This window comes from Pararge aegeria, chromosome 10 (genome assembly GCF_905163445.1).
Source record: "Pararge aegeria chromosome 10, ilParAegt1.1, whole genome shotgun sequence".
Taxonomy (NCBI): domain Eukaryota; kingdom Metazoa; phylum Arthropoda; class Insecta; order Lepidoptera; family Nymphalidae; genus Pararge; species Pararge aegeria.
The window spans coordinates 5824851-5849680 of NC_053189.1; the positions used below are offsets into that span (position 1 = coordinate 5824851).

Here is a 24830-nt window from a genome sequence, read left to right on the forward strand (position 1 = left end):
TCGTCCAGCGGTGGTCCTCTTCTCGTACTGATGCCGTTGTTGATGTGGAAGAGCATGCGGATCAGCTACGCAGAGCCCTTGCAGAGGTGTGCGATGCATCTATGCCGAGAGCAAAACGAAGACCCCGCAACCGCTGTGTGTACTGGTGGTCGCCTGAAATTGCGGACCTCCGTAGGGAATGCATTAGGGCTCGCAGAGAGTACGTCCGTAGCCGCAGGCGGAATGGCCTAGATCTAGCACGTGAGAATCGGTTGCAGGATGCCTACCGCCAAGCGAAAAACGCGCTGCGACTGGCAATAGGCAAGGCTAAGGAGCTTGCCCGTGAAGAGCTTCTGAAGACGCTAAATAGGGACCCATGGGGACGTCCCTACCGCATGGCACGAAACAAACTTCGCACTCAGGGCGCCCCGATCACGGAAACCCTGCAGCCGGATCTTCTTCTGCGGCTGGTAGAAGAGCTTTTCCCAGACTCTCAGGGACATGTCCCACCGGTAATGGCTCCACGACCCAGAGCTGAAGCCGTGGGAAGTGTCCCCTTGGTCACAGAAGAAGAGATGGACCAAGCCCGAGACCGCCTGCGTACTCGTAAGACGGCACCGGGGCCCGATGGTGTCCCTGGCAAGGTTTTAAGCATTGTTTTTGAGTGTCTGGGGGATCGACTTAGGGAACTGTTCAACAAGTGTCTTAGTGTCGGACAGTTTCCTAAGTCTTGGAAAGAGGGAAAATTGTGCTTGCTGCGTAAGGAGGGTCGCCCACTGGACTCACCTTCAGCATATAGGCCAATAGTGTTGCTGAGTGACACGGGCAAGCTCTTTGAGAAAATCCTTGCTGCCCGTCTCACCTTACACCTAGAAACGGTGGGACCGGGTCTGTCCGAGGTGCAGTACGGATTTAGGACTGGACGTTCTACTATAGACGCCCTGGATGCCCTGAAAGGTATATCTATGGAGGCAGTACATAGAGGACAAGTCGTACTAGCGACCTCTCTCGACGTGGCAAATGCCTTCAACAGCCTCCCTTTTGAGACGTTGCTGGAGGCACTTAGATATCATGAGGTGCCACCATATCTTAAGAGACTGTTGGAGGCGTACTTGCAGGACAGGGAAGTTGTATGGGAAGGGAGTGACGGGCGGATATACCGACGTCCTGTCTGCTGCGGAGTTCCACAGGGATCGGTGCTGGGTCCAATTCTTTGGAACATAGGCTTCGACTGGCTCTTGAGGGGCCCACTGCTTCCCGGTATGAGAGTGTTGTGTTACGCCGATGACACGCTAGTCACTGCCTGTGGGAACACATACGAGGATGCAGCTCGCCTTGCTGTTGTCGGCACGTCTATGGTGGTGGACAGGATAAGGTTGCTAGGTCTCAAGGTCTCAATTCCTAAGACTGAGGCCATCCTTTTCCATGGCCCACGCAGAGGCCCGCCCCGGGGAGCATATATCACCGTTCAGAATACAGTCGTAGAGGTAAAACCCTGTATGAAGTACTTGGGGCTTACCCTGGACGGGCGATGGGGATTTAAGGCGCATTTTGCGCAGCTCGGTCCTAGGCTTGTCAGCACTGCCGCAGCCCTTGGTAGACTGCTACCTAACATTGGTGGGCCAGAATCTGCCTGCAGGCGACTATACGCGGGTATTGTGAGGAGTATGGCACTGTATGGGGCTCCAATATGGGTGCACGCATTGACTCCGCAGAATACCACACTCCTGCGGAGACCACAACGCGTAATCGCGGTGCGTGCGATCCGGGGCTACCGTACGGTGTCTTGGACTGCATCCACGCTCCTCGCTGGTGACCCGCCGTGGGACCTGCAGGCTGAGGTGCTCGCACAGGTGCATCGCTACCGGTCAAACATGAGGACTCGAGGGGAAAGACCAGGACTTGAGGAGATTGGGAGACTCCGTACCCTCGGGAGGGAGGTCCTGGTCCAGAGGTGGAGAGAAGACCTCGAGTCCCCGGTAGCGGGCATCTGGACGGTGGAGGGCATCCGGCCCCACTTAGAGCGGTGGCTGAAGCGACGCCATGGCGCGCTGTCATATCGCCTCGTGCAGGTGCTTACCGGACACGGCTGCTTCGGTAAGTACTTGCACGGGATCGCGAGGAGGGAGGTCTCACCGATCTGCCATGAGTGTGGCGCGCCTGAAGATACGGCGCTTCACACTATGGCATTATGCGCGTCATGGGCGCCGCAAAGACACGCGATGGTGTCACATCTGGACGGTGACCTCTCGCTGTCGAGCGTTATCAATCTGATGCTCGGCAGCGAGGAGGGCTGGTCTATCGTTGCCTCTTTCTGCGAAGCCGTAATGGCTTTAAAGGAGGCCTCGGAGAGGGAGAGAGAGCAGGCGGCTGATGCTCTTCCCCTCCGCAGAAGGAGAACAGGCGGCAGGAGGCGCAGATATGCGCATCTTATGCCGCCCCCGTAGACACCATCGTGTACCTTCGGCGAGCACGCCGGGGCGTCAGAGTTGCATGCGACCGCGATCCTTTGACGCCCCAACTTGGGCGCAGGCGGCTCCGCTGGGTTTTAGTGGGTATTCTGGCTGATGTTTCACCAGCCAGCGAGTCCCACATACCCTGCTGGAGGCTGCGCAGTTCGGTACTGCGCAGCCTCCGGCAGGGATGCCTAAACGCATTTCCCAGCAAAAAAAAAAAAAAAAAAAAAAAAAGGTTAATGGATGCCCTCTAATAAAAGCCCACTTCTAGCAGTTTCTTAGTTAGTTTAGAGACAGTTAGCATCGGTTCAGATTGTAAGTGTATTGTGTAACTTTAGCACAAAATAATTAATAGTACTAAAATATTAGATGAGAACGTGGACTGAGTATTATTACTCAGTCTACGGTCGAGAACTAAATGGATCTGTGAAATTGACATTTACAATGCGAGTCTTATTTGTTGACGTAGATATTTACTCATACAACCTTCAAAACTACAAGCAAAAAATCACTGAATTTCCAAATTGGGTATTGATGCTATAACATTCGATAAGCATAAATCTTATTTTTTTTAATATTAAAATTCAACATATTCTTATTTTATTTTTACAATATACTGTACACAACGTTGATATAGATGGTATTTGTTAAGAATTTTCCGTTTCTTTGTACCTGAAACAATTAAAATGCTTTTAATGTTACTATTTCCGATCGTAACTTGCCGAAAATGGTCATTGGGCTCATCGTGAAGACACTGAAGAATACTTCTCGGAAAAGAAGACGGGGCACACTCCAAAAGTATTAAAAAAATTGCCACTGTTACTGATATAGTGCCACATTTGAACCAATCTTTGCAGACTTGCATATCAGCTTGCATCCCGGTCAGGGGTTTTACATAGGATACCTACTTTTCATTTCAAGAGAATATATGGTTTATGGATTTAAAAAGAATCTAACACTTTTTATTTATTCCATAAAAGGTTACGCTTTGAAATCTTACCTGGTGATAAGTGATAATGCAGTCTACGATTGTATTAGGCTAACCTGTTAAGGATATAGCAGTTATTAAACCCTTACTCCATATAGATTTTGACGCATTATTGTACTGGAACACTAAATTGCTTGGCTGCGTGTCTTAGTCAGTGGAGTGGTTACCAGCCACTGCTAAAGCAAGACGCACTAGACTAGACAAAATTCCAAATTTATAAATCCTCAAAATACCTCTGCCAAGGATAGTGACCAGCTCTCCCTTTTAAAAGATAGAGCTCTCCTCTGCACCAGGGAGGCAGGCAAATAAGTACACTTAGTGTTATTATATAATACTTACTTGCAAGATACACAAGTGTAAAACACTGTCTGTCCTTCATCAGCCGACCTCAACTGTAATGTTGCATAGGACATTCTGTCATTACCACACTTGGGACATTTCCGCTCCACCACTGGCCCTTCTGGATTATCCATATTAAGGATGTTGTCTGTGTTCATGGACGATACTGTGTTGAAGTGTATGGTGTAGTTGAATTTTATATTGCCAAAGCCTGGAAAATAAAACATGTGTTACAGTAATTTTATAAAGTGGGTAAATAATTAAACTTTTGGCAACTATAAATTCATGGTGGCCAGATATTTTATTAAATTGTTTAGATTTATTACAAATAGGCTAATAATTATTATTTAATTAATAAATAGTTCTCAAGGAACAATTAAAATTATATTTGATTAACACCCAATGATCATGACTACGTATACGTAACCTACATACCGGATTTACCGTCAGATAGATTTGCATCGAAAACTAATAAAAAAATCACAGGTAGATAAACCTACCTACCTATTATTCTTTATTGTAAATAAAAAAGGGTAACTTGAATTCTTACATTATTTTAAAGGCGGTTACGTAAGTAAGTGTTAATATGTATATCTACTTAATTCATCGTCATCATCATATCAACCCATTACCATTATCATTGAGTTGGTGTGTTATTCAATATAAATACAACTGCATTATCGATTATAAATGCACAAGTATGTACAAGTAAATAATTGTTAGTGTTTGTCTGTGGATCACAAGGTTTTTTTTTTTTATTTTTTTATTTTATTAATATTTATTGGGAATTGAAGTCTTGTATCAAGAAGTTCTCAGGCAGCACAGAATTAAGAAACTATAATGGGTCCCATCTAGCCTAATAGAGCACTTTAAGCTGTAACTTTAACAGCTTAACCTATTTCAGCGACTTTCACACAAGTTTTGGTTTTGAGTAATTTACTGCAAGAAAGACTAAATAGTTTTTTCATTATAATAGTTTTATTCTTTATCAGCGGGTGGTAATCCAGTAACGGGCAGCAGCGTTACCAGTAAGAGAGGAGCAGCCCTGCGATCACCAACCCGCATGCCATGATGATTATTAGCATAACTTTTATATGAGGAGTAACATTTCAGACAATCACAATAATTGCCATAGTCACAAGTCTCACAGTAGACCTAAAGGACTGATAAGCTTCTTACCATCAGGGTCATAGACTGCCTTGCATGCATAACATTTGACAGATCCAAAATCTTGCAACAGAGGCAGTATAGATCCACATTTAGCACAAAACGCTATGCTACTGTTGAATGGGGCGGTATTAGTCATCTTTAAACTTCCTGAATTCTGAAATTTACATTAAATATAACTTAAAACACATTTTAGAGAGAAATTGCATTTATTCTCCATATTGTCTACATTAATTAGATGGTATTACTTGAATATTGTAGGACTGTTAAGGGCTCTGGGTGATTCAGAAAAAAAAATTTAAACATTTAGCACTGAGCAAGTTCTTGTTTCCATAATTAATTTGTAACCTCAAAATACAAATCAAAGATGCCTTGACATTCAGTAAACATTGATCTGTCACACAGCTTGTCAATTACTGTCGTAACATACCACAAAGAATATAAACTACTATGGTTTTTAGTCTATGAAAATTTTATATAAAATTAAAATTGGTGTATTCTGAGTAACAATCGTGGCGACAAATTAACCCGTACACAAAATTTCTACAAGACGTCTCTCTTTATTAAGATTTCAATGGTTTACACCTAAAAATTTGCCCTGAAGCCTGTTCAAATCGCAATCACATGAGTCCGGAGATGTTCCCTTAGTAATAAGCTTATATTCAGTAGTCATTCTAGTTATTCATATTGGAATTAAAGTGCTCTGCCCGCGTCCTTTTTCCTTAATAAAAATCCATAATTAGATAAGTTTTAAAATTATTCTATCTTACTTATTTCATTTGCTATATTCAAAATAAATTTGCTTGCCTGCCTTCATATTCTCTTTCTAACACGGTTTTGTTTTAGTAATTTATTTCTACTCTTTTTTGTCTGAATTTTGTTTCCGGTAGCTTTAGTGGTTTGGTTTGTCTTTGCGGTCGTGTGCTATTTCAGTGAGATTCTTCCCAGCCTGTACTCTGTGGTGAGCCTGGTGTTGGTAAATAGCACTGTGAAACTTTGTGATTTATCTAGAAAATAAAAACTAAGTTAAATTCTACTACTACTACAATCAAACTACTTTCTCCATTAATACCTAATACGTAAGCTAAATTATTGTTCTTACTGTAGATTTTATATAAACATACAACAAACGGTACAAATATTACCGGGGCGTCACTTCTTTAAAATCTCTAAACATGTAATAGAAACTAGATTAATTATGTTTTACTAAGCGGTGATTAAGTAAGTTCTAAGAGGTAATAGCCCAGTGGGTTCTAGGACAGGACAGGACATCGATTTCATTTTCGGGGGACCGAGCTCGAATCCCAGACCCCACCTTTAACTTTTCTAAGTTATTTGCGTTTTAAGCAATTAAAATATCACTTGCTTCAACGGTGAAGGAAAACATCTTCAAGAAACCTGCATGCCTGAGAGCTCTACATTATTTTCTCAAACATGTGTGGAGTCCACCAATCCGCACTGGCCAGTGCAGTTGACTACTACAACCTTCATTGTGGGAGGAAACCCGTGCCCTGTAGTGGGCCAGTAATGGGTGGAGATGATGATAATTCTAAAGCTGATGAATATGTTCTAGGTCAATAATGGATTCACTAAGCTTTCCACCCGCTGATCCAACCATGGAACCTGTTCTACCGATGGAGACTGATAAACCTTCCACTATGGGACCTTCCGAAGGTGTGGGGCCTTCTAGTGGAAGACACGAAGAATTTTCTGTGGAGAAGGTTCTAGATCGTAGAATTAAGAATGGCAAAGTGGAATATTTGCTTAAGTGGAAAGGTTATTCCAAGTAGGTATTTCTTTTACTTTTCTAGCTACAAATGATTTTTAGCAATTCAAAGGGTAAGACTTCAGCTTCTCTTCCATAGATACTGAGTTTGATCATCCTATTCGGTTTTATGTGTGTTTTTAAGTAACACAAATGCATTAACAGTGAAACAAAACATATGGAGGAATCCTGCATGTCGGAGAGTTCCCCATAATATTCTCAAATGCCAGGGAAGCAGTGGCGTGCACAGGAATTTGGACCAGGGTAAGCATAAAGGAGTAAAATGGCATAGAATGTCTAAATCCTCTGTTGCCCGTTATATGAAAATTGTTAGGGAAAGCAGCGCTTTTGTGCATGTATAAAGTGCACGCCGCTGCAGGGAAGTCTACCAAGCGGCACTTAGCCTGAGTGGTGGACTATGGCTTAAACTCTTTGCATTTTAAGAAGTGACTTGTGCATTGTAGTAGGATTTTTCTTATTAATCTTGATGTTTTTTTTTTTAACTATAAATTTATCAAGAAAAAATTGGAAATACTGTCATTTTAGTGAGGACAATACTTGGGAGCCAGAGGACAACTTGGATTGTCCAGAGCTTATATCAGCTTATGAAGAGGCTCGTTTGAAAAGGGAGAGAGAGGCAGCCCCTCCTGTAGAAGAGGAAAGCCAGCAATCTACACGCAAGAGGGCTAAACGAGGGGAAAAGAAAAAGAAAGTAGAGGTAATTACCAATATTTTTCTTCATAAATTAACTTTTAATGCCCAATAACAGCCACACGCCTTTCCTCTTTGGGCTGATGGGCTTACACAATTTTTATCACATGTTAGTGATAATAACTAGGACAGACAGCTTAATACACATTCTGAGGCATGGGGTTGAGAATATGGTAAAAATCACCTCATTTTGGTTAAGGGGAACAAACAATAGAATGCGCCAGTGTGCCAATTTTATTTAAAATCGGTTAAGTAGTTTAGGAGTCCATCGCTGACAAACATTGTGACAGGATATTTGTATATATTAAGATAGTTGGCATAATATTAATGATTTTAATAAAATCAGTGATTCTGTATATCAGTCTACAGTAATTAAATTATCCATACAATAAAATAAAAGAAGAATTAAATTCAAGAAATAAATGTTGCAAATTGGAACCTGTGTATTATTTGAATGCTGTAGTTTCATAATAATTTACTGCAATTTACAGGAAATTGAGAAACCTCGAGGTCTAGCTAGAGGTCTTCAGCCAGACAAAATCCTGGCAGGTCAACTTTTCCATGGCACACTTTACTTCCTAGTCAAATGGTATGTACGGTATAAAGTAGCTTACGCTCTTTTCAATGTTTTTGCCTGAAAAATTTGGTAAGACAAACTCGTCCTTGTCAACCAAAGCCTATCAAGGCTAGGAATGGAAGGCAGTTTGGCACAGGTCTTTCTCTCAATAGAAAGTGTGATTTTAATCTAAATTTTCATCTTGTTGTACTAACCGGGATCAATAAATTCAAAGTTTATATAAAGTATAAGCTTACAGAAATTTCCTATTATATTTTCAAATTTCATATTAGGAATTACTTAAATGATAAAAAAGATTTGTGTTTATTGCTCTAACTTAATAGCTGAATAGAAATTGACTGTGAAACGGTGATAGCAAAAAAAAATACCCGGCTAAGTTTGTTTTATGCTCCTATAGAGATTAACGAGATAATGGGTAGACATAACTCTTTCGTGGCGTGCATCCTACCCGACAGGGTGCGTAAGGAACCCTCGTAGATTTAGGTTTAAGTTGGCAAACGTAGTTACCACCATCCCCTTTACAAAACAAATATTTATGAACGCTTCATGCATTTCTTCATCGATGCTCGTGAGAGGCCTATATGAATAAAGAATTTTTGAATTTGAATAGCTTATATCAAATTCAAGAATTCTTTGGGCCCTGTTATAAGCTATTCAAATTCAAAATATCACAAGGAATGGCAAAATCAGCACCATTTCTAACTCTGGATTGTAATGAGAACTTTCTTGAAAAACTTTACATAACTTTATTGACGATATGCCACTTTTACTAAAAAGGCACTTATTTGACGCCCGATTGGCTCAGTGGGCAGCGACCCTTTCGAGTCCAAGGCTGTGGGTTCGATTCCCACAACTAAAAAATGATTGTGTGATGAACATGAATATTTTTCAGTGTCTGGGTGTATCTGTATATTATAAGTATTTATGTATATTATTCATAAAAATATTCATCACTCATCTAAGTACCCATAACACAAGCTAAGCTAACTTTTGGGCTAGATGGCGATGTGTGAATTGTCGTAGTATATTTATTTATTTATTTATATTTGTATGCATGTTTGTTTTTTTGTTGTGTGTTTATTCACCTCAACCAATGCACCAATCTTGATGAAATTTAATACTTTTTATCTCTGAACTTCGCTCAGGAACCATTTCCATGGGAGGCCCACAAATGAACTTTGCTTCCTACGTACAAAATAACAGTACAACCTATATTGAAAAAACAGTGATAACTCCTGGAAAATAAAATGCTCCCGAGGGATTTTAAAAAACCGAAATAAACGAGAAAGAAGGAGAAAGAGGTGTCATTAGCCTTTATTATTTGTATAAACGTATGTTATTTCCAGGCATGACTGCACAGAAGTGGACGTTGTCTTAGGACATGAATTAGGACAATCTTTTCCGGACTTTGTGATCAACTACTACGAGCAATGCGCTCCATTCAGCGTCAGATATCCAATGGGTAGAGTCGCCCGACCTGCACCAGTGGTAAATTTTTAAAATTATATTAATAGTGTAAATAATACAAGTCCACCAATCCGCACTGGGCCAGCGTGGTGGACTACGGCCTTAACCCCTTCCACCGTGGTTGGAGGTGACCTGTGCAGCGTAGTGGAGACTGCAGAGGACTAAGTTCTAGAAATTTATAGACTGACCTCAAACATTTGATTTGGAATTTGAAAGATGTGAAGCGCGGAATTGTAATATGCAATGTATAAATAAATACCAAAATAATACTTCACAGACTTTAGAGCTACATTACGTAATGTCTCAGAGACTTATCTGTGAAACCGAAAGCCAAATAGTTTTGATTAAACCACTGTTTTTACTGAAATAAATCAGATACAGCCATAACATCACATGCAAAATTAAAATCACTTAATTAGGTATAGTCGCGTAGCGTAGGTACTATGCGCGTGTCGGTCTTTTATCTTCAATAGGGTTGTCATAAGTAAACACTTTGATAGTTTTGAATTAGTTTGTATGGAAAAATGATGCTGAATGCTTCTTTTGATTTAATATTTTTACAGGGCATCCTTCAATATTATTTCGTAATTCGGTTACACGTTGTAAAATTTAAGTATCGGATCTAAAGAAAACTGATTATTGGCGATGAAGTACTATTACCGCTTCGCTGTTCGCTTCTGGGTTTGATAATAAGACCAGGAAACTTCGAACGAATATAGTGTTGTGTTGTTGTGTGCAAATATGACCCATGCTTAAAATTCAATGATGTGAACACTTTGGAGGTTATGTGCGTTTTAAGCTATTGATTATGACATGCTTTATGGGTGAAGGGAATCGTGAGGATACCTGCATGTATGAGAGTTCTCCAGAATGTTCTTAAAGATGTTTCAAGTCTACCAATAGCACTTGGGCAGCGCGGTAGAGTACAGCCTTAACTGTTCTCATTGATGATGATGTTTGTAATATTATTAATGTGAAACTGTATTTTGTTACAAATGTACGCACAGCTTAACAATTTAGGAGATTATTTACATTCTGATGATTTAGTTGAACATTTATTTAATACATTTCATTCTTACTTTGGTATGGTAGTAAAAAAATATATAAATGATTTATTTCTAGAGATTACGCTCTTAATACTTGCCTTTAATTATTATAAATGGGAATGCAAATGTAATTTCGTTTCTTTATTAGACTTTTACTTTAATTTACTCGGGACCCGAGGGGTGGTAAAATATATATAAATAGCTTTGTATTTTGTATTTTCAGTTACCGCCATTAGAAAGTTCAGAACCAGGTGCAGTTTCTCCAATGGATACCTCTATTCCGGAATTACCAATTGGTAAGCTGTCGCTTATTTCGTGATATCTATTACAAAAAAATCCCTTTCAACAACTTTTTCGTTATATATTGTATAAAAATGCACTTTAGTTCTGTCTCAAGTCAAATTAAATTATTCGAAAATAATTTCTGAGAAATAGTGATTTTGTGTTTTTCTTAAATTAACAAAATTATTTTTAAATCGATAAAATAGATGGACAACATAATACATCATATCATCTTTTTTTCTGCAATTGTACGAAAATTAAAAGGTACGATTGCGTTTGCATTGGTGCTCCTGTAGCAATTGAGCACCAATGAGTAAGACCTAATTTGTACTAACTTTCCTTATTCATACACAGTTATATAATAATGTTATTAAGTTATTTAAAAAACCTTTTAAGAACAGTTCTTTATCGAATAAACTTGCTGACAGGTGATAGAGCGCTTGTTTTATTCAGCTGAATCCTGTTGGTAACTCAACAATAAATTAAAAGAGTTGAATACGTTTTACATTGGTGCTCTTTTAGCAATTTAGCACCAATAAGTTAATTCCATTTTGTTTTTTAAATTAACCTGTCCATAAGCAGAAATATATATAAGTCTATAAATATGAGCCTCGATGACTGAAATAAGGATTATTATTGTTACAGAGAAAATGCCCACAGCAATCGAGCCAGCTGTTCCCGACGCGGAGACCCCGTCACTAGGAGTGCCGGTCAACTGATACACGTTTTATAAAACATATAATAGTGATTATTAATGATGATCTTCTGGGGTTCTAAAACAGAGCAAGCACGTCATAATGTTTTCTAGAATTTAAAATCTTGCTGTTTCAGTCTATGGTAGCATTTGTCGTCTTGACCGAACTCCGAGATATAGTTATAAGTATATATGGACGCAAGGTTTATTATATAAAATTATGTTATATAATTGGTTTGATAAAAATAGTATTGGTACCTATGTAATATAAAATCGATATAAATAAATACTTATGGAACTTAATATATTATCTTCGCTTTTATTTTAACATGGTGGTATAAGGGCACTAGTATTTCATTTTGGTGAAAATTGACTTACCAAAATGAAATTGAATATCTATAACCCTTTAGTAAAAATGTTTCAAGTTTGGTATTTTTTTAGTATTCCCTCAAATCATCAAGGGTTGGACCATGAAACAAAAATGGTGTCAGCAGCGTCTCTGTGTGTTCGAACTTAAAATAAAATCACGTTCGTTTTTAATCTTGCTAGTTAATCTGAATTTTACTCAATTTCTTCGTCTAGGTAGATTTAGCAAGAGGCGCGAAGTACGGCTTCGAGCAACAATTTTTTTTTGGACTCTCATTAGCAGTGTTGACAAATAGAAGCATCTGTTTTGTTATAAAATAATACTATTTTAATATAAATTCTAGATTAATTTAATTAAAATGAAAAAAAATCTAGACTTCTGTTTATAGTGAATAAACATATGCAGATCTGTAACATTTCTTCGAATTACCTGTTTGAATGTTTATCACCAACAGTGTTAGATACCGCCGTCCGCCGCGCTGCTTAAACTTGTTGGGTGTTTCTTACTGCACCAAATTCATGATGATTGTTATTTGAAATGCTTAACTGGCTCACGAGGTTAGACAAAAAGAAAGTCATCGTGTATTTATTTATATCTATGGAATGTTTAACAACACAAACCTGCAACAGTGATCACGTAATGGAAATTAATATAATTACGTAAGTACTTACATATTAAGTGTATCGCTTTAAGATCGATAGAAGGAAACGACTCGCATTGCCTTCGATCGATATAATAAATACTAGATATGTTGTCGGTCATCAATGAGTGCCTTTGTAAAAATTAAGTATCCAATCACGTATTGGGGACACTTATTACTTTTTCTGTGGATTTTACATCTGAAAAAATAATAAGTACCTGGATTTCGTTTGTATATTGATTGAAAAATTACAATTTATTCAATGTTTTCGAGAGTAACTGAAAATTAAAAGTACAAACGATTCAGGAAACTGTCAGTTAGACTTGTGTCGGACTGCATATCTAGTACATTATTGATAAATACAAATATGTTACGATAAAAAAAATATGTAGATTATGATGAATAAAAAGAGTGTTTAAATATATTTACTTATTTTATTTGTAATACTTAGAATATTATGCACCCTGTATAAATAAGTACAAAAAAAAACTTACTTAAATTAAAGTATTAAATGCTTTGGCGTTACGTTCGAAGTTCGCGAGAAGGACTTCGAAAAATTAACAAGAGTATTCCTTAGGCAAAATGAGTGATACGTAGGCTCAGAAATCTATAAAAGAATTAAACAATCATGATTACTTATATAACCAATGACTAAGAAAATTAGATTTGCCGGCTCGCAATCGAGAAATCGTTTTCGAGTAAGTATGGAAATACTGGAACATCGGAGTAAATTAGATCTTATTTGTATGCTTTTAAAGCTCAAATTTAAAGGAACTTCTGAATAAAAACCCGAAGTACAGCGCCACATCTTGGCTATACGGAGTTTTAAATACGAATACGATTGCGAGCGAGCGAATCTTATTCTTTTATTACTACGATGAAAACCTGCCCGTCTAAAGTATGAAGTCGATAATAGAAGTACGAGAGAGAGAGACTTTAGTGCATTATTTTGTTCAAATACTTTTTGAAAAACGTAATGAACAAAATAACACTTTTTTCAAAGTCAATTATAAATACACAAATTTGAGCAAATACTTATTTACTGTGAATACACATGTCCACAGGTGCTCAAACTACGAGACTCGTCCATCCCCTACAACTTATCCCATGTTATATAGTCTCCAATATTACATAGGGTCAAGTTACAGTGAATTCTTAATACCCCTTATTACATAACATTTTGGCTTCGCTTCATGAGTAGCAAGTATAACATTATGTCATTCTGAGTTTAATATAGGTTTGTAGGTATATAGGTTTCAATAGCCGAGGAACAGCCGGGCTGTTCCTTTATCTTAGTTAATTTGTATAAATGTTCTAAAAAACCTAATCTCGTAGTATTCAAATAGCATCACGCATTTTCTAGATGAAAGATATAGTTCGCAAAATCTTTATCTGATTGGTTACTTGGCTGATACGTTTGCTTTTGTACCATCTACTTTTATGTCACAAGATACATGTTCTAAAATGTGTTGATAATTGTTTCACACCACACTCGTGACTTCTGTGCGGCAACTTAAATTGCTTGTACATAATTTACGTATAATTCTTTATTAGGTTACAACTAAGAACTTTTTTCTAAGTGAAATAGCGATAGATTTCTTTGCCTATAATATATGTCCCATAGACAAGCGTTTCGGTCGGTTTAATTTTTTAATTTTTGTGGATGAAAGAGGCAATGGAGGCGAAGTCTTCACACTCTGGTATCATCTTCCCCCTGAACTTCAGGCAGGATTCGGCGCAAAGGGAGCCGTCGAACCAGGCTCCCAACATCTTCTTGCACTGAGCGCAATTTTCTATACAGATTTGTAGTGGGTCGTATCCGGTTGCTGTGGAAATTTTACAGTTTACAGCAAACGCCACGAAAGTTGAAAAAGTGACTTTCGTGTAGTGTTCATTCACTACAGGATAGCACAATGCAGCAGATATTGGAACTATGCAGGTATACTTTATTTTTTATTACTTAGTCTTACATCGTAAACAATGTTTTCATTGCGTTTTAGTGTAAAGTGTGTTATAAATCTAAAAAAACGAATAAGCACATATGAATAAAAAAAAAATGGATGTTTTTTATTATTTTTGAAACTTCACAAGTTCACACTAAATAGTGAGAAAAAAATAGATTATACCTACATTATTTCCTATTCCCCCATTATTTTTTACACCACAGATGGTACTATAAACACTTTTTGAACTGGTATAACCTTTATAGTTAGAACTTTAGTGGCGCGAGCTGTAGTTTGATTGGTATTGCTATTAAGACGGCTGATTGGCGCAGTGCTTTCTGAGTCCGAGGCCGTGGGTTCGATTCCCACAACTGGAAAATGTTTCTGTGAAGAACATACATTTTTCAGTGTCTGAGTGTTTATATTTATATTCTAAACATTTATGTATATTATTCATAAAATATTCATTAGTCATCTTGATAACCATAACACAAGCTACGCTTACTTTGGGGTTAGATGGCGATGTGTGTATTGTCGTAGTATATTTATTTATTTATCGTATAATATATATTTATAGTATATTTATTGCTCTACAATATTAAAAGGATTGTGGAATGTGGAATGCGACGTAATTAGGTGCCTACCTACATGCTGTGGTACTATTTGGAGCAGTAAGTAAATTTAAAGGGATCTTACATGATTAGATTTAATTTGAGCCCTAACGCTTATAGCATTTTAATTATTGAACGTTTAACAAAAAGAGTCGAACTCGCGTTGTGTTTTTTCACACTTCAACTGACAACAACTTTCGCCTGAAAAACACTGCCATCTATTGCGACGTTATGCGAAATTTAATTGTAGTGCTAATTATGCCAATTTTATAGTTACGATAGTAACATAATAAATCGGTGTGTTGATTGCCCAGTGGCTAGAACTTCCACTTCACTTTCGGCGGGTCGAGTTATGTGGTATATGCAATATTTTTTAAGATGTTTTGCGGCCAAGCCGTATTAGTGCCCAATAGCACAGCTGATCTCTCAGAACGAGAAGGGTTAAGGCCCTAATCCACCACGCTGGCTTAGTGCAGATCGGTTTACTCCACGCATATATGAGGGCATTATAGAGACCTCTCAGGCATGCAGGTTTCCACATGCTGAATTCCATCACCTAGCTTTAGTTAGTAGCCGAAATATAAAATGTGTGCCAGGGACCGAGCTCGATCCATCAGATAGGAGAAAGTAACATTAACTACTAGGCTATCACCGCTTAGTGTGACTGAGGATTATGAATTAAACATTTAGAAGCGTAAATACCTAACGCAAAAGGGTTTGACCCACTGACCTTGTCCACAAAGCGTTTACACAACTATGTTGGTAAGTAGACATTACCTAATCTATTCTTGCGTCAAGCAAACCGTAAAACTCACGCTCATTCAAGCTCGGACGTCGCGAGGTCAAGTGTAAGCGAGTAAGGTGAAATTGCGTAACAATAACGAAAGTAAACCGGCTAAATCGCGGATTGGGGTCATTGTCTGTGTTCGCACGCCTCTTCTCATTGTCCCTCGTATATCGGAGTGTGCAATATGATAAGCCACGCTGTTTGGCGTTCTATCCATACTTGCCGATTGACGCATTTTGCAGCGACCCTGCTTTCTGAGTCCAAGGCCGTCGGTTCGATTCCCACTACTGGAAAATGTTTGTGTGATGAGCATGAATGTTTTTCAGTGTCTGGGTGTTTATATGTATATTCTAAGTATTTATGTATATTATTCATTAAAATATTCATCAGTCATCTTTGTAGCCATAACACAAGCTACGCCTACTTTGGGGCTAGATGGCGATGTGTGTATTGTCGTAGTATATTTATTTAAATACTAATATTAAAAATGCGAAAGTGTGTTTGCTTGTATGTACTTACTTCACGCCTTAAATAAGCAACCAATCGACTTGATTTTTGGGCGTAGAGTTAGTTGAAAGGGCAGAGAGTGACATTGGCTACTTTTTATACCACGCAAACAAACAGTTCCCACGGTATTTGTAATAAAACCGTATTAAACACGGGCAACAGCTAGTATAGTAATAAATGACGGCTCAAACAGAGATCCGAGCCTCATAAATAGAGAAATACTTTGAAATGCAGCAAGGAACGCGTCCTACATGGTGGCCGCCCAGTGTCCATCATGCTCATCATATCAACCCATTACCGATTCACTACAAGGCACGAGTCTCCTCCCGCAATGAGAACGGGTTAAGGCCGTAGTCCACCGCGCTGGCCCAGTGCGGATTGGTAGACCTTTGAAAAGATTATGTATGTTGTTTATTGTTCGCATGCAGGTTTCCTTGAACGATGAAGCAAGTGATATTGTACCGAAACTCAGCGACGCTGCTTGGCGCCAGAAATAAGCATGGTTGTAGTACCTACACTGTCTTCGTCTGTCACAAAATGCTCTACTACCTACTAGTTCATGTATCCATCCCGACATATAAGAATTAGTGCCTTAAGGGCCGGCAGATATCAGGGGGCGTCGTTTTGGAAATTATAAGTCAGCCACCGCGGGCTTAAAATACGCTCCAATAATTCTTGGTTCCAACTGCAAATACTTAAGAACTTGCCTATCGTTTATTGTGTAAATCCCATTTTTTTGGGTGCTAATATTTAATAAGTTCAAATATGAAAACTCGGAATTTTCTTAACAACAAATTTCTGAATCTAAAAGACACACCTATTTCTATGCGTACGAAAAGTTTTTTGACTTAATTTTTTATTTTCCAAAATGTAGGCAGCGCAAAAGTGCTTATGAAGATACGTTTCAGTTTATTTTTTTCACATTACAATACATACTAATATTATATAATATATAATACTATATAAAATTTACCAAAATATGATAATTATGTGCTTATGTCCCCATAAGTTATTTTTAGTTTACCTACTATAAGGCATTTCATTTGCTTACTTCTTCGAACTACGCAATGTGTTTTGTTACTGTAAGTTGCAAAATACCCTACCAATAATATGTCTTCTCGCAAATCACATTGCCATCATGATGACTGATGATTCGTTTTATTTTTGGTATTTAAGTATAAGAATCTGTCATTTAAGAGGAATGTGCTTTACCCAGACAAGTCAATAAGCCTTAAGGATGCAAGGAACATATTGTTAGCGTCATTTAACATGCTAATATTATTCACGTTTATGATATTCTTAAAATATATAAAATAATATTAATTAAGATCTTTACATGAAGGATGGCGTTTTATATTTAAATGTATCTAATTGTAAAAAAAAACCTATTTAAATAAGATTTACAATATAATTTAGACAATTAGTATTTAATATAGATTATTTAAATAGTAACAACAATAATTGAGTAATTGATATTAGCTTGAATATAAATTGTATGTTTGTTTCCTCTTTGGTCATATGCCGAGAAAAAAAAACAATTAAAAGAAGAACAAGATGGCGCCAATTATCGATTCAGATGCGAACGCTCAACGTACTTGGAATGGATATAATTTTAGAAGTGTTAAGCTCTAAGCGAAGACTGATAACTAAAATAATATTGTAAAAAAACGAGTAAAGAAATATTTTTTTTCAATAAATAAATATGTATACTTACTTATCGTATTTATCTTAAGTACAGTATTAATACATAACACGTATATGCCTTTTACTCGCAAACTCATTCATAAACCGTTTATCTACTATTTATCACTCTACACTCTGGTTCGCACACCTCCGATTAATTTTAATTTTAATTTATGTACATAGTTCCTATTGCTATTCAAGCTACTCTTTTAGTTCACTAAATATTCCATTGCAAGAGAAGATATGTTTTTTAAACATATAAATAAAGTAGGTACCTACCTACACCTGACATTAGAAATGAAGCATTTTGTATACTACTCTACAAGTTAGCCCATCACTGCAATCTCACCAGGTAGTAAGTGATGATGCAGTCTAAGTTGATAGAAGGCTAACCTGTTAGAGAGTATGACAGTCATATTGGACCCATACACCTAATCGGTTTCTATGCGAAATCATACCTAAGCACTAAATCGCTTAGCGAAACGCCTTTGTCGGTAGGCTGGTAAATAGTCACGGCCGAAACCTCCCACCAGACCAGATAAGAGAAATTTCAAAAATAATACATTCCAAAATCTTCCCTGCCAGGAACCGAACCTGGGACTTCCAACTTAAAACCACAGTGCTCACCGTTCCGCCATGGAGGTAGACGAAATGCCAGCCAGGCAGGCCAGGGAGGTTTTGGTTTAAGGATCCTAATCCTTTTACCAAAACCTCTTATTAAACATACAGTAGAATTGATGCTGAAAAGTGAAACTATAATGCTGAGATCACTTTTAAACCTTTATGATTCTCAGCCTGTCTTAACATAATCTAATTATATCTACCTTCCTTTATATGTGATAGGCTAGGAAGGTATGGCTATAAATTAAAATTCTAAGATTAAACCAGTTTCGGGTGAGCAAAGTCTAGCAAGCAACGTTCGCTATAGTAGGTACATATCTCGGCGTTAGGTTAGTTACTACTAAGTGTTGGTATAACATCGAGAGATTTCGCAGTATATTCGTTTATCTACTCAAAACACAAGTTTGGAGGCAGGTAATTATTTATTTACAGACACTGATATTTTGCAATCATATCGTCTGCGAAAGGTACAGAGGTCATTTGTGGGATTGAGTATTCGCTTTTATAATATTATTCCTAAGGTAATTTTAGACCTACCAATGCATAAGTTTAAAGAATATAAAACACAAATTACAGCGAGGTTACTATACAATTGATGAATTTCTTAATGAAAAGGTTGCTTGGAAGCATCCGGCTCCGCTTTCATCTCTCAAGATAGAAAAATGAATGTTAAAATGTAATATGTAACTAGTTGATGTTGGAAATTGCTGAGATTGTTGCCGGCTTTTTCTCGGTAGAATATGCCTTCCAAACAGACAGACTTCTTGCTTGCAGGTGTCACGGCTTGCCCACATTTCAAAAATCTGAATGGAGATCACCAACTTCAGCCATTCGTTTCTTGGGGAAGTTTTTTTTATTAATTCTTTGGTAAAGTGTATTTCTTTATTATGGTTTTATTAGTTTCACAATGTGGATGTTTTTATTTTTGTGCCTCTTGCCAAACTAACCTATCTATTTTAACTAGCTAGGACAGGGCGCGAGCGCCGTGAAAAATTGCCGCTGGCTTAATAAGGTTGGAAACTCCTATAATATATAGACTAGGAATTTCATCATCGTCCCCGGTATAAATGTCCCAATGCTGGACGCAGGCTTCTCCTCTCTAATCGTTGAGCGCATCTCCACGCTACACTGTGTATTTAACGAGCGTAATTACGGGTCGAGGTCGCAGGTTCTATTCACATTTCCCGATATTTGGGAATTTATAATTTCCGGATTTCCTCTGGTCTGGTCTGGTCTGGTCTGGTGGGACGCTTGGCTGTGGCAAGGTACTACCTTATCGAGAAAGACGTGCCACCAAGTGATTTCCGGAACGATAACGCATCGAAACGAAATTAAGGGATTTAATAAAACTACTGTAGGTACTGTTAGTTTAGCCCGCTATCATCTTAGACTGAATCATCATGGGAAATCTCCTGATTCTGCTTGAACTTCTTGGGGGACAGAATTGGTTTATGTGGGATTTCTTCCCACATGATGGATATCCCCTCGACACATGATGGAAGGCTCGGGGATCTCTTAAAAATGCACCGGTAAATCAAATGTACGACGCCCTTTGGGCAAATCCCGAGGATAACGTTACCCCAAATTTATTAGCCAGCCTGTGCTATATCAAACTGCCGTCTTCCCGGGGTCACGTACGATATGGAAGAGTGAACATTTAAATCCCCCACTCTGAAAGCTTCTGACCCCAAATTCCCAATTTCCCACCAGCAGATGAGATTTGAAGTAGAAGCTCGACTTCACTTTCGGTGGGCCGAGTTCCCAACTCGCACCTATAACTTTTCTAACTTATGTGCTTTTTGAGTAATTAAAATATGCCATGCTTCAACGGTGAAGGAAAACATCGTGAAGAAACCTGCATGCCTGAGAGTTCTACATAATGTTCTCAAAGGTGTGTGGAGTCCACCAACTGCACTGCACTGGGGCAGCGTGATGGACTACGGCCTTAACCCCTTCTCATTGTAGAAATAGGAGGAGACCCGAACCCCTTCTCATTGTAGAAATACTGTAGTGCGCCATGTCATGATGAGATGAAATTGAAGGCAGTCGAGTCGACAAAACCGGAAATGAATATTCACAGTCAGTAGATGAGAATTTAGCCCCCGAAAAAGATATTCTATACCTAGCCAATTATATTGGAAAACAAAAAGTGAAACAAATTTACTTTCCATCATTGCCAGATGTAACTAAAAGGCTTTTGTCGCAAAAGCTGTTACTTCTGTCGATCCTTATAAGTTATAACCCTTACGCTTTCCCTAGGCGAATGACCCACAACTTGATAACAGAAAACATAAGTTACAGATAGATGGAACGAAAAAAAGTTTTTTTTTGTATTTTACGTACACATAATAACTGTCCGAGAGGACGTAGATAATTTTTAGTGTGCTTTTATTAAAACTTTTTGGGGATGGAGAACTTTTATTTCTCTCTATTACTTTTTATTAAAAATAAAACATTCTTATTAGTTATCAGATGTCGCCTATTACTTTTTATTAAAACAATCCTATTAGTTACCAGATGTTGGCTTCGTACTCGTTTATTTGGGTTTTCATGAATCCTGCGGGTATCAGTGGCGCGCACTGGGCTTCTTACCAGGGTATGCATACAGCAGGAAAATTGCATAAAATAGCCAAAATATACGACCTATATGTATTAGGGTAGGCAATGCTTTTGTGCATGTATGAAGTGCACGCCACTGGCGGGTACCGTATATTTGCGTGAAAGAGTAACAAACATCTATCCATACAAACTTTCGCAGTTATAATATTAGTACGATTAGTTTGTTGTAACCACGAGCGCGATTTGTAAAATCTTTTATGTTGCAAGATTAAAAATTATTTAACATTATGCTACGATCTGTACCTACCTAATAAACCGAGGGTGAACTGCTAGTATTATACTTTATTCGGTTTGCTTTAATTTAATATCGACGATTTAACTTTGTAGTTATTTAATTATTATAATGATTCTTTAATAACTTTTTTACGCAGCTCCCATGATTCATGTTTTTTTCTCTGAAAATTTGCTTGGCTGTCGAAACGTGGATTTGCAGCGCCCGTAAAACTCACCGCACTTTTCTTTATTATATATATGTTAGAAATAGCATAAAAGTATCTTAAAACGGGCTGATTTAATTAGTGATACTTTGGCAAACGTCTCAGATTTTGTTAAAAACCCCCTCAAAATTATATGGCCCCTTAGGTCTTAAATTGTAATATTAAACAAGGCTGGTACTGCTAGTAGGAACTATGCCGATAGGGCGAGCACCTCTTCGACATTGTGAAAATATTAAGAGAAATAGCTGTAAGTTAAAAATATTTAAGGTAATAAAACAATAATGCACAAACCCGTTCACACGCACACACGTACATGTGCAATTTCATTATCATTAGTTAGGGTTGGCAATCTCTTAAATTTAAATATGAAAACTAATAGATATATACGTGTCATGAATATTGTAATAATATAGGATCTACTATTACCCCTTTCTAACTTGATTTGCATAAAAATTACGAATTTAAAGGAATGACACTTATTTCGAAAGTATCAGTTTAACTAAGGATTTTTGTGCAAATTGGAACCAATATTAACTCTGTGTTCATGGTATAGGTAAGATTATGAATAACTTACCAATAGCGGGGTTTGCGTCAACAAGGTCCAGATTCATAAAGGAAAGTATCACGGCGAAGAGAGCGAATGCGGTGGTGATTTTGGCGGCCATATTGGATTTATCTGAAAATTCATAATTCATAAATACTTAATACTGTTATACTTAGTAATGTTTATAGGTAAGTAGTCAAAAGAATCGCGTTCATCTATATTCTCGATTAGATTTGGATATGCATAAATCGAAAGAACACGTTTTATATTATGTTCCTTCAAATCTTTACATAATAATTTCACTCAACACTGTTAATGAAATATCTATTAGCGTAACTTAACATAGCGGCAATAAGCTAACATTTTCTTGCAGCCGCGTTACGTAGAGAAGGTATTAGTATTGCGCGAGTTGTAAAATTTAGGGCTTGCTCAGTCGCTGCTGGCACCATTTAACGGGCAACATTTACGAAACGCTGTCAAAACCAAAAATATTTATCGTAACCATGAAAATCCACTGAGTAAGCTAACATTTTCTTGCAGCCGCGTTACGTAGAGAAGGTATTGGTATTGCACGAGTTGTAAAATTTAGGGCTTGCTCAGTCGCTGCTGGCACCATTTAACGGGCAACATTTACGAAACGCTGTCAAAACCAAAAATATTTATCGTAACCATGAAAATCCACTGAGTAAACTGAGTTAGAATACTTAAACGGATACGCAACTTCAAGACACGCGCGCCACTGCGAGTAATCCACACTCGATGATAAATCAGCACCGACGTCGGGTTCCACTACTGTAGGTATGAATTCGTACCTATATTGCGGAGTATGCTGCTATTAGTGAGAAAGTACGTAACTTAGTTAGTATTATTGCTAAACAGGTGTAAACTGTAAACACAAAATACTCGCGTAAACAATATGTTATCAATACTAAGGAAGCTAGCAAACTTCTCGAAATCACTACGTCGACTACTACGCGACAAAAACACTTCCTATTTTACAATCACTTATTTCTCACTTCCTTCATACCTATACGAAACAACAGCGACAATACGTACGAGTGAACCGACGTTATATAGTATTAATACCTAGTATTAATACTTGACTACTAAAACCCTCGAAAATATTTTACTGGTCAAATTACATTTAAAAAAAATACTAAATATAATAAAATCTCAAAACAGGCAATCTCTTATAATACTACGATATATACGATCTGTATATTTTCAACACAAATCTCTCAACTAAATAGATAAACTGTCTATGAATATGTGAATATGAGTGTTATCCTTTTTCAAGGGAAACATTGTGAAAAAGACAGAACTGCTTTAAGATTACTTGTTGTAGTTTTGTTTAGAGATTTGTGAACAACATAATAAGCGCCAATTGAAATTACACATACCCACTTCCACTCACATTTAATTAAAAACAAAACGAAATTATCAATAAAAATAAAATAAATAAAAAACATTTTATTGCAGGTCGGCGCGCCATAAAAAATACAATTACATAATTAAGAGGTTAGAAATTAACAAAATAAATGGGTATTAAACTGACATAAAAATAAACAAGATTAACTATATTAAAAAATATGGTTAAGATTAAGATTAAAAAAATCATTTTAAAGTATACTTTATAATGATTATTTAAATCATGAGTAGAGTTTGCGTTAATGATAAGGAAATAAAGGTGTAAGTAATAATAAAATTAATGAATTATTAATATTGAAATTACTAATAAAACAGACCTGATGTCAGACGCGTAACATTCAGTAATTAAGTACCTAGGTATTATAAGTACCTGAGTATATTACGCAAAAATTTATTTCACTTAACTCTGAAATATTTAATAAGTTTTAATGTCGATTATAGCGCATTGTGTAGGAGCTCGAGTTAATTTTTGGCTGAGTTCGAATCCCAGCACGTTCCTCTAACTTTTCAAAGTTATGGGCGTTTTAAATAATTAAGTAATTAAAATATCACTTGCTTCAACGGTGAAGGAAAACATTGTAAGGGAACCTGCATGCCAGAGAGTTGCCTATAATGTTCTCCAAAGGCGTGTGGAGTCCACCAACTTAACCCAGTCGCATTGTGGGAGGAGAACCGAGCCGTGTAGTGGACCGGTTATGGGTTATTCTGGAAACTTTAAGCTTTTGTCCCTTGTGCAGAATAATGAGCGAAATCATGAGACTGCCCTCAGTCTCATGATTTCGCTCATGTAAGGAATTCTGAGATTTTATTTGTAAGAAATTCTGAGATTTTTTTTTTTTTTTAATGACCTTTGATTGGGACTGCTTAAGAAAGAGCTATAGCAACTTGCCAACGGTCATCAGATAGCTATTTTATATACGAGTATATATATTTTTTTTGATTTAAATCGTTATCTAAGAAAGTTAATTGAAAACTGTGGTTTGTTGCTCAAAGATCATTTTCGTTTGAATCCAACATGTTCATTGAAATAAACTTAATATCTTATTTTTAAACTACCCATCGTAATAAATTGAATCTGATGATGTCTACGTTGAAAGAAAATTTTAATACCTCATCAATATCCTATAACAGTCGACGCTTGCCCAGTGTGGTGAGTATGAGCAAACCCTCCG

General features: G+C 37.4%; 3 protein-coding genes across 4 annotated transcripts; 1 reads left to right on the forward strand and 2 right to left on the reverse strand.

The window, feature by feature from the left end:
• Positions 1-2985: 2985 nt before the first annotated feature.
• LOC120627091 (DNA-directed RNA polymerase I subunit RPA12) lies at positions 2986-5317 on the reverse strand. Its single transcript, XM_039894938.1, has 4 exons — positions 5178-5317; positions 4942-5086; positions 3763-3973; positions 2986-3107 (listed from the first exon to the last, which is right to left on the reverse strand). Exons 2-4 carry the CDS (start codon positions 5066-5068, stop codon positions 3083-3085), a joined length of 363 nt encoding a protein of 120 aa, XP_039750872.1. The 5' UTR covers positions 5069-5086; positions 5178-5317; the 3' UTR covers positions 2986-3082.
• Positions 5318-5879: 562 nt separating this feature from the next.
• On the forward strand, positions 5880-12896 carry LOC120627106 (chromobox protein homolog 1-like). 2 transcript variants are annotated; one of them, XM_039894958.1, is made up of 7 exons: positions 5880-6008; positions 6503-6715; positions 7232-7412; positions 7897-7994; positions 9329-9470; positions 10719-10791; positions 11423-12896. In XM_039894958.1, the coding sequence occupies exons 2-7, from the start codon at positions 6510-6512 to the stop codon at positions 11494-11496; spliced, it is 774 nt and encodes a 257-aa protein (XP_039750892.1). In that variant the 5' UTR covers positions 5880-6008; positions 6503-6509; the 3' UTR covers positions 11497-12896. The 2 variants fall into 2 exon arrangements, with proteins under 2 accessions (XP_039750892.1, XP_039750893.1); XM_039894959.1 differs by having other exon boundaries at positions 7241-7412.
• Positions 12897-14128: 1232 nt separating this feature from the next.
• Positions 14129-22351, reverse strand: LOC120626857 (eclosion hormone-like). The gene is made up of 2 exons (XM_039894634.1): positions 22261-22351; positions 14129-14304 (listed from the first exon to the last, which is right to left on the reverse strand). Exons 1-2 carry the CDS (start codon positions 22349-22351, stop codon positions 14129-14131), a joined length of 267 nt encoding a protein of 88 aa, XP_039750568.1.
• Positions 22352-24830: the final 2479 nt, after the last annotated feature.

Excerpts from the sequence above, each read along its gene's own strand:
- LOC120627091 (XM_039894938.1), bottom strand. The coding sequence starts at position 5,068 with ATGACTAATACCGCCCCATTCAACAGTAGCATAGCGTTTTGTGCTAAA. Across the intron at positions 3,974-4,941 it reads GGCAGTCTATGACCCTGATG|GCTTTGGCAATATAAAATTC; the intron begins GTAAGAAGCTTA and ends TTTATTTTCCAG. Across the intron at positions 3,108-3,762 it reads TACACTTGTGTATCTTGCAA|GTACAAAGAAACGGAAAATT; the intron begins GTAAGTATTATA and ends TAATTGTTTCAG.
- LOC120627106 (XM_039894958.1), top strand. The coding sequence starts at position 6,510 with ATGGATTCACTAAGCTTTCCACCCGCTGATCCAACCATGGAACCTGTT. Across the intron at positions 7,995-9,328 it reads CTTTACTTCCTAGTCAAATG|GCATGACTGCACAGAAGTGG; the intron begins GTATGTACGGTA and ends TGTTATTTCCAG. Across the intron at positions 10,792-11,422 it reads TATTCCGGAATTACCAATTG|AGAAAATGCCCACAGCAATC; the intron begins GTAAGCTGTCGC and ends TTATTGTTACAG.
- LOC120626857 (XM_039894634.1), bottom strand. The coding sequence starts at position 22,351 with ATGGCCGCCAAAATCACCACCGCATTCGCTCTCTTCGCCGTGATACTT. Across the intron at positions 14,305-22,260 it reads TGACGCAAACCCCGCTATTG|CAACCGGATACGACCCACTA; the intron begins GTAAGTTATTCA and ends AAATTTCCACAG.